The sequence below is a fragment of the Cajanus cajan genome, chromosome 2 (assembly GCF_000230855.2).
Source record: "Cajanus cajan strain Asha chromosome 2, NIPB_CcT2T_4, whole genome shotgun sequence".
NCBI lineage: Eukaryota > Viridiplantae > Streptophyta > Magnoliopsida > Fabales > Fabaceae > Cajanus > Cajanus cajan.
Genome location: NC_138518.1, coordinates 22,755,927 through 22,768,269, shown reverse-complemented (window position 1 = coordinate 22,768,269; position 12,343 = coordinate 22,755,927). Strand labels below are relative to the sequence as shown.

Below are 12,343 nucleotides of genomic sequence, written 5' to 3'. Positions count from 1 at the left end.
GACAACAACAAACAACAACAACTTAGAAGACAAAAACAAAGTCAAAGAAAGTGCTATGTAATAGGAATTAGTGTATAAATTGTTTTGAATGATTTTATTTGTTGTGTGTGTTGTGTGCATAAGCAAAATCTATATCTAAACTAATTAGAGAGTGTATGATGATGAGTTAAAAGAACTAAAAAGTTATTTTGAGACTTAAAACGAAGTTTTGAAAACTAACTCAAAATAATCGATTATCATTAAATATAATCGATTATTCCAGCAACAGGCAAAATGGGATGCCTTGCTGCAATAATCGATTATTTGCAAAATAATCGATTATCCCAGAAATAACTCTCTGGAATAATCGATTATCCAGCAAAATAATCGATTATATTGTTCTTGGTTGGTTTCTAGAAAACCTGAAGAACAAAATAATCGATTATTCTTTAAAATAATCGATTATCTGGTTCTGGAACTTTTATAAATAGTTTGAACTTTTAGAAACTTCAGAACAGAGTTAGAACTGAGAATCAAATTTAGAAAGGCGTTTTTGTTGAGTCTTTGTGACAATCTTGGAGAGTTTTCTTTGTGAATCCAAGAAGAAAAACGTTTGTGAAAAACTTTGAGAAAGGATCATCATCATCATCACATTCTTGAAAGGGGAAGATTAAGATTTGCTTCTGAATTCTAGGTGAATTCGTTCCTTTATTCTTTGTGAATATTTGTAAAATCTTGAGAAGGGTTTCTCAAGTGGTAAGGATTCTTGTAGTGGGTTTCTACAAGGGGTGCTTTCTTGGGGTCAAGAAAGTGGTTATCTTTAGTGTTGAAGTATATGCATGTGTGGTATGCTTGTAAACCTTCTTCATTGAGATAGTGGAACAAATCTTGATCAGGTGTTGATTGAGGACTGGATGTAGGTCACATGTGGAGTGGATGAACTAGGATAAAAGACTTGTGCAATCTTTCTTACCCTTATCTTTTACTTTGAGTAATATCTTGATTGTACATTAAAGAAGATGATTCTTGATTAACATGTGTGTGAATATTGGTGGTATAAACTGAATTAAGGCATTTCATTTGAACCTCATTACTTTGTAATCAAGAAAGCATATAGCATTCATTCTTCTATAAAAAAGTCTTTGAAGAAACTTCTTTGAAAATTCAGTCTTAGAAAAGTTAAAGTGAAATAAAGATCCTAAATACTCTGAAATTTTTTAAAGGGTCATAGAATCCAATTCACCCCCCCTCTTGGATTGTGCCATTCTTTTCTAACAATTGGTATCTAGAGCAAGGTTCTTGAGAGTTATTCAAGATTTCAAAAATGGCCAATAACAACCTACCCTATGGTGAGGGTGTGTCTATTCATAGACCTCCTATTTTCAATGGTGAAAACTATGTCTACTGGAAAATTAGGATGAGAATTTTCATTGAAGCTATTGATATTGCTGTATGGGATGCAATAGAAAATGGACCCTATATCCCTATGAAAAAAGATGGTGATGAGCTTAAAGAAAAACATTGGAGTGAGTGGAGTGATGAGGAAAAGAAAAGAGCCCAACATGACAAAAGAGCCAAAAACATCATTACATCTACATTGTCAATTGATGAATTTTTTAGAATATCACAATGCATATCTGCTAAAGAAATATGGGATACTTTGCAAGTCACTCATGAAGGAACAAGTGATGTAAAGAGATCTAGAAAGCATACTCTCATAAGAGAATATGAGCTGTTTAGAATGCATAATGGTGAATCTATTTCTGATTTTCAAAAGAGATTTACACACTTGATAAATCACCTTGTTGACCTTGGCAGGAAATTTGAGAAAGAAGAGCTGAATTTAAAAGTGCTGCAATGCTTGGACAGATCGTGGCAAGCAAAGGTGACAGCCATAGAAGAATCAAAGGATTTGACCTCCTTGACACTTGCTACTCTCTTTGGGAAGCTAAGAGAGCATGAGCAAAAGCTGCACATATTTGAAGAAAATGAACAGCAGGACAAGAAAGGTAAAGGAGTGTCATTGAAAGCCTTGAAATCTGCCAAAGAAAAAGAGGTGTGTAAAGAATCAAGCTCCGATGATTCCGAAACTGAGAACTTCAATTTGCTGGTGAAGAAGTTCAGAAAATTCATAAGGAGAAAGAAAAATTCCCCCTACAAATTCAATAGAAAGACAAACAAGAAAAAGGAAGCAAGCACATCCTTCTTCAATTTCTTTGAATGTGGAAAACCGGGACACATGAAAGCTGAGTGTCCAAACCTCTTGAAGAAGCAACAAGAGGAGAAGAAAAGCAAGAGAAATGGAAAAGGGAAGAGAGCCTACATTGCTTGGGAGGATAATGACTCAAGCACAACAAGTGATGAATCCGAATGTGAAGAGAACAATCTGTGTTTGATGGCTGGAACTGACCAAGACACAATTGTAAGTGACTCTGACCTTGAATCTAATCCGGACTATGACCAACTTCAAGAAGCTTTTATACAAATTCATAAGGAGGCTGTGAAATTGGATGCCTTGAATTCAAAGCTGAAAAACAAGTTGAAATGGTATGAAAATGCTTTAATTAAAGCTGAACAAGAGCTTGATGATTTGAAACATGAGCATGAAAATCTTCAAACTATTTTCAACTTTAATGAAGCTCATTGTGAAAACTCCACCTCCTTAAAAGATGTTTGTGAAAATTGCAAGACTTTTGAAAAAGAAAATGCTGATTTAAAATGCAATCTTGCAAAGTTCACAAATGGAAATGCAAATTTAAATATTCTTTTGGGAAAACAAAGAAACACTTTTGATAGGAGTGGACTTGGTTTTAATCAAAGCACGAGCATGCCATTTAAGTCAAAGAAAGAAGCTTTCAAGAAAAACCAAAATTTTAGAAAATTTAAAAGCAATTTCTCTAGACAAACAACTTGTTTCTATTGTTGTAAAAGAGGTCACACAATAAGGAACTGCTACTCTAGGAAGTATGGAGTTCCAAATGGAGAAATGGTTTGGATTAAAAAAAGTCAAAGGCTGAGAACTAACCTACAAGGACCCTTCAAATGGGTACCTAAATTTTTTCTCTGAATCTTTGTTGTAGGAATGCTTGAGGGCCAAGAACTTACTATGGTATCTTGATAGTGGCTGCTCAAGGCATATGACTGGGGATCCTTCAAAATTCTCAAGTCTGAAATTGAAGAATGAAGGGTATGTTACCTATGGTGACAACAACAAAGGGAGAATACTTGGTCATGGCAATGTTGGTAATTCCTTCTCTCAAACATTGATTGAGAATGTATTGCTTGTTGATGGATTGAAACATAATTTGCTGAGTATAAGTCAACTAAGTGACAAAGGTTTTAAAATTGAATTTGATAATACATGTTGCTTGATATGTGATAAAAACACAAAAGAAATAAGATTCATTGGAAAAAGAATTGACAATATATACATGCTTGACTTAGAACACTCAATAGCAATTTCCAACACTAAGTGTCTAATAACTCAAGAAGACAACATATGGCTTTGGCATAGGAGAGCTGCACATATTCATATGGATCATTTGAATAAACTGAGTAGGAAAGAATTAGTGGTTGGTTTACCTAAACTCAAGTTTAGTAAGGACAAACTATGTGATGCTTGTCAAAAGGGAAAGCAAGTGAAGGCTAGCTTTAAAAGCAAAAACCAGATTTCCACAACTAGACCTTTGCAATTAATTCACATGGATTTGTTTGGTCCTTCAAGAACCATGAGCTTAGGTGGAAACTACTATGGTTTAGTGATTGTTGATGACTATTCAAGATACACATGGGTTATGTTTCTTGCAAACAAAAATGATGCTTTTAGTGCCTTTAGAAAATTTGCCAAGCTTGTTCAAAATGAAAAGTGTTCAAACATTACTTCTATAAGAAGTGATCATGGAGGTGAGTTTCAAAACATAATGTTTCAAAAATTCTGTGAGGAACATGGTATAAACCATAATTTCTCAGCACCTAGGACAGCTCAACAAAATGGGATTGTTGAGAGGAAAAATAGGTCCTTAGAAGAACTTGCTAGGACAATGGTGAATGAAACAAAATTACCAAAATACTTTTTGGTTGATGCTATTAACACAGCTTGTCATGTGTTAAACAAAGTTCTAATCCGGCCTATATTAAAGAAAACACCCTATGAAATTTACAATGAAAGGAAGCCTAACATTTCATATTTTAGAGTGTTTGGGTGTAAGTGCTTTGTGCTGAACAATGGGAAAGAGCAATTTGGAAAATTTGATGCAAAGGCTGATGAAGCAATCTTTCTAGGATATTCAACAAACAGCAAAGCTTATAGAATCTAAAATAAGAGAACTCTAGTTGTTGAAGAATCTGTCCATGTTGTATTTGATGAGACCAACAAACAAGAAACAAGGGAAACTGAAATTGAAGACTTAACTGATTTGCTTGATCAACCTCTATTGGAAAGTGAAAATGATAATAAGCCTAAAGAGAGTGAATCACATGAAAACACAAAGGAAACAAGTGAACAATTGCCTAAGGAATGGAAAACTTCTAGGGACTTATCAATAGATAACATAATTGGAAATATTGGTAAGGGAGTCTCAACTAGGAGTGCCATCAAGAATATTTGTAATACTATGGCTTTTGTGTCACAAGTGGAACCTAAAAGTATTGATGAAGCACTAAAAGATGAACATTGGTTAATGGCCATGCAAGAGGAACTAAATCAGTTTGAAAGAAATGAAGTATGGGATTTAGTGCCATTACCAAAAGACTATCCAATCATAGGAACCAAGTGGGTTTTTAGAAATAAGCTTGATGAATCTGGAATAATTATAAGAAATAAGGCAAGACTAGTGGCTAAGGGGTATAATTAAGAAGAAAGAATTGACTATGATGAGACTTTTGCCCCTGTAGCAAGGATAGAGGCCATTAGATTACTTCTTGCTTATTCCTCAATAATGAATTTCAAGCTTTATCAAATGAATGTGAAAAGTGCTTTTCTCAATGGGTTAATACAAGAGGAAGTGTATGTTGAACAACCACCAGGCTTTGTGGATTTTAAAAATCCTAATCATGTGTACAAGCTTAAAAAGGCACTCTATGGCTTGAAGCAAGCTCCAAGATCATGGTATGACAGGTTGAGCAAATTTTTGATTGAAAATGACTATGTAAGAGGGAAGGTGGATAATACATTGTTTGTGAAGAAGTTTAAAAATGATACAATGTATGTACAAATCTATGTGGATGATATTGTATTTGGATCTACAAATACCTCTCTATGCAAATAATTTGCTAAAACCATGCAAGGAGAATTTGAAATGTCAATGATGGGGGAGCTTACATTCTTTTTGGGGTTGCAAATCAAACAAATGAATGAAGGAATTTTCATAAGTCAAAGCAAGTATTGCAATGAACTTCTGAAAAAGTTTGGTATGGAAGGGTGTAAGGAGGCTGTCACACCAATATCAAACAATTGCAATCTTGACTTAGATGAGAAAGGAATAGTTGTTGATAGTTCAAAGTATGGAGGTATCATTGGATCATTCTTATATTTGACAGCTAGTAGGCCTGATATAATGTTTGCTGTGTGCCTTTGTGCAAGGTTTCAGGCTAATCCTAAAGAATCTCACATGAAGAGTGTGAAGAGAATTCTTAAATATTTGAAAGGTACAACCAATGTAGGTTTGTGGTATCCAAAGGGAGTCTCACTAAGTCTGATAGGTTACTCAGATTCAGACTATGCTGGGTGTAGACTAGATAGAAAAAGCACAAGTGGAACTTGTCACCTACTAGGTAGTGCACTTGTCTCATGGCATAGCAAAAGGCAAGCTTGTGTTGCTTTAAGTACAGCTGAGGCTGAGTATATAGCTGCTGGAAGTTGTTGTGCTCAAATTCTTTGGATGAAGCAACAATTAAGAGATTATGGAGTTGAGCTAAATAAAATACCTTTGAGATGTGACAACACAAGTGCAATAAATCTGACCAAAAATCCAATTTTGCACTCTACGACAAAACATATTGAGATAGTCAACAAACATTCATCAGGAAAATCATCATGAATGGGCAAGGTACTCTCATCCTTATCTCTCTCGATCCTGCTGAGATGGTCTGCCATGAAATTCTATGCTCCGCTCCTATCACGGATGTCCAAGTCAAATTCTTGGAGCTAGAGCATCCATCTGATCAGCCTAGGCTTTGACTTAGCCTTCTTCAACAAGTACTTCAGAGTTGCATGATCTGTAAAAATAACAACACGAGAACCAAGCAAATATGACCGAAATTTATCAAGTGCAAAAACAATAGCTAAAAGTTCTTTCTCTATGGTCGTGTAATTTGCTTGACCAGCATCTAACATCCTATAAGCGTAGCATATCACCCTAGGCAATCTCTCAACCCTTTATGCTAGGATAGCCCCCAGTGCATAATTCAAAGCATCACACATCAAATCAAATGGAACTGTCCAATCTGGTGCCAGAATGATAGGAGTGGTGGTCAAGGTTTTCTTGAGGTAGTCAAAATCCTCCTTACACCTGTCATCAAAATTAAAATAAATATCCTTCTACGGAAAGCTAGATAGTGGGAGGGATTTCTTGTTGAAGTCCTTTATAAAGCGCCTGTAGAAACCTGCATGGCCAAGAAAAGATCGCACCTCTCACACGCAAGAGGGGTACGACAATTGTGCAATAACAGATATCTTTGCAAGGTCTACCTCAATGCCCCGACTAGAAATGATATGCCCTAAGACTATACCCTGCTCTACCATGAAATGACATTTCTCAAAATTAAGAACTAGGTTAGTCTTAATGCATCTATTAAGAACTCTATCCAAACTATCCAAAACTATCCAAACAAGTGTCAAAAGAGGATCCATAAACAGTAAAATCATCATAAACACCTCTATGCAATTTTCAAGAAAATCACTAAAAATACTACGCATCCACCACTGGAATGTGTCAGGGTCATTGCATAGGCCAAAGGGCATCCTTCTATAGACAAAAGTGCCAAAGGGGCAAGTGAATATGGTCTTTTCCTGATCCTCAAGAGCAATGTGAATTTGAAAATAACCAGAGAAACCATCAAGAAAATAGTAATGAGATTTACTTGCTAGATGCTCTAGCATCTGATCAATGAAGGGCGGAGGAAGATGATCCTTCCTTGTTGCTTGGTTGAGCCTCCGGTAGTCGATACAAACTCTCCAACTATTTTTCACTCTGGTGGGTATGAGCTCATCCTTCTCATTCTTAACAACAGTGAGGCATGTCTTCTTGGGGACCACCTGGACTGGACTCACCCACTAACTATCTGAAATAAGATAGATGATCCCAACCTGTAGAAGCTTGGTCACCTTTTTCTTTACAACGTCCTAAATCACTAGGTTAAGTCTCCTCTGAGGCTGTCTCACTAGTTTAGCTCCATCCTCCAATAGTATCCTATGCATGGACGTCGATGGGCTAATACCAAGAATGTCTACTAGGGTCCAACCAATTTCCTTCTTATGCTTCTTGAGCACTTGCAAAAACCTCCCCTCTTGATCAACATCAAGGAAGGTGGAAATGATCACAGGAAATCTCTCATCATCCTCTAAGTAAGCATACTTGAGGTTCTCTGGAAGAGGCTTTAACTCAGGCGTGGGTGTTGGCTGAACATTAGACAGAACCAGAGAAGGGAGAAAGGGTTCCACAACCTGTACCTCAACCTACAAGTCAGATTCTTTTGTACTTCCTACAACATGGTTAGTGCATTCTGACTCTACAAAATCAAGACCGAGAGGTACAACACCCAAAGTATCAAATTCAGATGCATGATTACAATCAAATTCACTTCCAAACTCATATTCAGATGCAGACTCAATGCATGAAAGACAATTATACAAATCAGATAAAAATGAATGTGTCTTATCATGAAAAGAATCAAAATCAAGAATGTGTTCATCAACTATATCATCAATCAGTTCAGCATGAAAAATATATTGATCTTCAGAAGGAAATTTCATGGCATCTAAAATATTGAAATGAAAAACAGTATCACCAAATCCCATAGACAAAGTGCTAGCATAAACATCAATCTTGGTCCGGGCTGTTTTCGAAAATGGTCTACCCAGAATGATTGGGACAGAACCATGAGAGAATCCTTCCTCCATATCAAGAACATAAAAATCAGCAGGAAAAATAAGTTCACCAACCCGAACCAAGACATTCTCTACAAAACATGTGGGGTGGGCAACACTCTTATTGGCCAACTAAATGACCACACCCGTAGGTTGCAGAGGTTTAATGGATAGAGATTTAAAAATATATAGAGGCATGACATTAATTGAAGCTCCTAAATCAAGCATGGCATATACAAATTTACTGTAACCAATAATGCAAGGTATACAGAATGTACTTGGGTTCTTACATTTTTCATGAATGTGTGGAACATATTTACCTATAAGTGGTGAGACATTTCTGCCCCTGCTGATTGTCTCATTGCCCTTCAGTTTCCTTTTGTGGGTGCACAACTCCTTCAAGAACTTAGCATATCTGGGAATTTTCTTAATGGCATCCAACAAAGGTATGTTCACCTTCACCTTCCTCAAGGTTTCCAATATCTCCTTATCCACCTCTTCCATCTTTTTCCTTGGAATTAATTTTGGTGGAAATTGAAGAGGGATAGGAGGCTGCTGCAGATCACCACTATGTGCACTGAAAAAAGGTCCACCTAAATGAGATTTTCTGCTACCACCTGTAGGGGCCTCTTTCTTAAGTGTAGGCTTAGGTGCAGGGACTGGTACTTGTGTAGGTGCTGGTACTGGTGCAGGTATGTCAATCTGTTTGCCAGACCTCAAGGAGATGGAACTTATATTCTTTGGATTCTTCATAGTTTGTGAAGGCAATTTTTGTGAATTTTGAGATTGTGCTTGATTAAGCTGAGTGGCCATTTGTCCCATCTGATTTGTCAAGCTCTGAAAGGAGCCTTTGGTCTCTTGTTAAAATTGAATGTTTTGAATGGTCATCTGCCTCACAAACTCCTCCAATGAAGGCTTAGAAGTAGAAGGTTGAGATGAAGGTGCAGGAACATCATGTTGTCTTTGTTGTTGTTGTTGGACAGGAGGAGGCACATATCTGTTGCGACCAATGTAACGATCCACCCTAGGCCGTCACATCCAGAACCAACCAAAGATAAATAATATATATTAAAGAAAATAGAACAAGGGCGAGCTACGCTAAAGTGTAAATATATAATAACATATAAAATTATTTCCAAAATATATAACATATTTTTATAATAAAGTCATTATTCTCAATAAGGTTATACAGTAATACAAAAATGTAATATAATTACAACGTCACGAAGACATCAAAATAAGACACCCTAGGTGCTGGTCAAGCTCTAAACCTAGCCACTTCTCAAAGCAGCTATCCAAAAGACTCCCTGTTATCCCAAGGCCTCACACCTGATCTGCTCCCCCACATAGTGAGATCATCACAGTCCATCATGGAAATATAAGGGTTAGCACATATAAAACCAATCATAGTACATCATAATAAAATATCATTAAACAGATATTTATCCACAGTATTTATCCAGACCAACAAGTCATTTCCAAGCTAAATATAGACCAATCCAAAATATAATGTATACACATCCATGCCAACGCATACATATTTTATGATAATAAAGAATCCATAACCAATGTATACAATCCATACCATATGTATACATATTCCACATCCAAAACAAAGTCACACCATTGTATAATCCATGATGTAACCAACACATCCAAACCAAATGTTGGCCTCAACACATTCAAACCAAGTGTTGATACGATGAAACATGTCATCAACCCATGTCTCACGCCTAACCTCTCATGGAAAATATACAGTTGGATTACGTCGTCACGTAACCCTGGTGATCGTGGCCACCTCATCCATCGGTATGACTCGGCCTGGTCCCATACCGGTAGCAAATAGAATACTTAGAGGAGTACTTCAGAATCCACCTAACATCTGAAGTGGTTTATTATATAACCTTTGGAAAAGTTCTATATTGGAATCCTCACCATGGGATTCCCAAATTCCATATTTTCCAAAGATTATATCCTGATCTCACCAAGAGATCTAATCCATACCATAACCTTACTCCTCTAAGTTCTATTAGCTTTCCAAACCACACATACATAGCATATTCCATAATTACATACAAACTTTTCCATAACCATGCCAAATCATTCAATATAATAATATAAATAATTAAACACCTAAAACAAATACCAAATTAAATAAATGACAATCTTCATATAAACAAAATAGTATATTAAAAGTTATACTACCCCTATCATGCTCATACATACTAGATTAAGTCTTATAAGTACTACCCTTACTTGGAAAAGCAGAAATCGAAACTAGGGCAGAACCTCCCCCTCTCCCTTCTTTTTTCTTTCCCCTGGCAGAACCTCCTTCTCTGGATTTCTCTTCCTCTCTCTCCTCTTTTCTTTCTCCTCCTCTCTCTTTCTTTCTCTCTCTCCTCTTTCTCTCTCTAGGACCTTCTCTCAAGTTCCCCATTTTCCAAACCCCCAGCCCCCTATTTATAGAAGTCTGCCTCCTCTACCCGGAACTGCCCGTTCCAAAAGTGAAACGCCCGTTCTGGGCCTTTCAAATCTACGCAAATTTTTGAACTGGAACGGCCCGTTCCAAACCAGAACGGCCCGTTCTTAGCCCGTTCTCAATTTCTTAACTAGTTCATTTTTGGTGCTTGGAACGGCTCGTTCCGCTTTTGGAACAGCCCGTTCCAAAATCACCAAAACACCCTATACCTTTATAAAAATTACGAAAATGCCATTAATAAATAATAATTAAAAAAATGGGTATTACAACCAACACTATTCTGGAAGGAAGGGGTTGGCTATTGTTGTTGTTGTTGCTGGTTGGACCATCTATGATTAGGGTGATTCCTCCAACCTGGATTGTACCCATTGCTGGAGAGATCATAACTTTGTTGCTGCTGCTGCTGGACATGAGGTCTGTTGTAAATATTTGCAGCATAGGCCTCTAGATGTTCATTTACTCTAGACTGCTGTAGAGAAGAGCAAACATTTGTATGATGATATGTTAAAGAACAAATGCCACGATGTGGATTTTTGATTTGCAGCAAGTTGAGTTACTAGGTTCACCAATGCATCAAGTTTACTCTCCAACTTCCTATCTGCATGAGTGGCCACATCATTGATGATGGAGGACCATCCTTGAAGACAAATGTGGGCCCCATCACTAGGTCTATGGCTAGGAGAGTGGAAGAGGAAGAGGGAGCTCATACACCAAGGGACACCCTCCTCATGATCATAGCGTACTAAATACTCTCCTAAGCTTCATTAGCATAGGGTTTATTTTATTTTCCATTTTTACCATTGTATTTTGGGGTGTTTAGGACTTTTAGAATTTATTTTTCTTTGTATTTCCTATTTTTCCCTTGTATTTTGGGGCACTTAGAAATTAGGGCTTTATTTCCTAGGTGATATAAGTGTTTGGACGTGACAAAAATGGGTCTTTTGGGCTAAGAAGAGCATTGGCCCGAGTGGAAGGCCACCTAGGTTGCATTATCCTATCATGCACCTAGAAGTAGCCAAGCTTAACCCAAAAAGATCCCATTTTTAGTGAAGGTGGGCGGCACCTATCTAGGGTTAATTTGTATGTCATTTGATGTGCATTTTCTTCCCATTTAGGGAAGGAATGATCATCCAATGATGACCTAGCCGCCTGATCGATGCCGTACTCAGTCAAATAAATGCAATTAAAATGCAGTACTAGGAAGTGACTCCTAGGTCGTCTCCCAAGGACCAGTTCTTTCTGTCAAAGGATCAAACACGCAGTGGAGGGGTTGAGCAGATTATCGAAATTTAAATAAAACACAGAGCAAATATGAATTAATTGCAGTAATTAAAATAGGTCAGACCCTTGAACATAATGCACCTCTGATATCCTCGGTTCACGAAAGATAATATGTCCGAACTTAATCCTATTCATTCCAGTTAACCAACTAAGCGAAGATTAACCTGAGACCTCACTACACGAATTAAGCAAACGTGAACCTTGTCACCTCCTTCCTCAGGATTAAGCAACCTGAGATACTGAATGCAAACAACCTAGAGTCATTAAGCATGACTCATATGTTGAACGCCTCAGAACAGAGACCTCACAAGGGAGAATCAAGCGGAACAGAAATGCAACGCACAGAGAACCTCCATCAGAGGGTTGCAATCTGCCAAGGGCCTAACCCTGGGGTTTTAGCCTTCCATTAAAACAAAAGCAGATACAGAAACAAAAATGCAAGGAGAGGAGAGCAAAACGAAAATGGATAATCTATATTCTTCAAGGATTCAGATACAAAACGTAAAATTCATATAAGA

General features: G+C 37.2%; 1 protein-coding gene across 1 annotated transcript; it reads right to left on the bottom strand.

Moving 5' to 3' along the window:
• Positions 1-6,124: 6,124 nt before the first annotated feature.
• LOC145954835 (uncharacterized) lies at positions 6,125-8,878 on the bottom strand. The gene is made up of 7 exons (XM_083069521.1): positions 8,386-8,878; positions 7,733-8,157; positions 7,331-7,654; positions 6,892-7,234; positions 6,615-6,798; positions 6,399-6,488; positions 6,125-6,314 (listed from the first exon to the last, which is right to left on the bottom strand). Exons 1-7 carry the CDS (start codon positions 8,876-8,878, stop codon positions 6,125-6,127), a joined length of 2,049 nt encoding a protein of 682 aa, XP_082925647.1.
• Between the last annotated feature and the right edge of the window lie 3,465 nt (positions 8,879-12,343).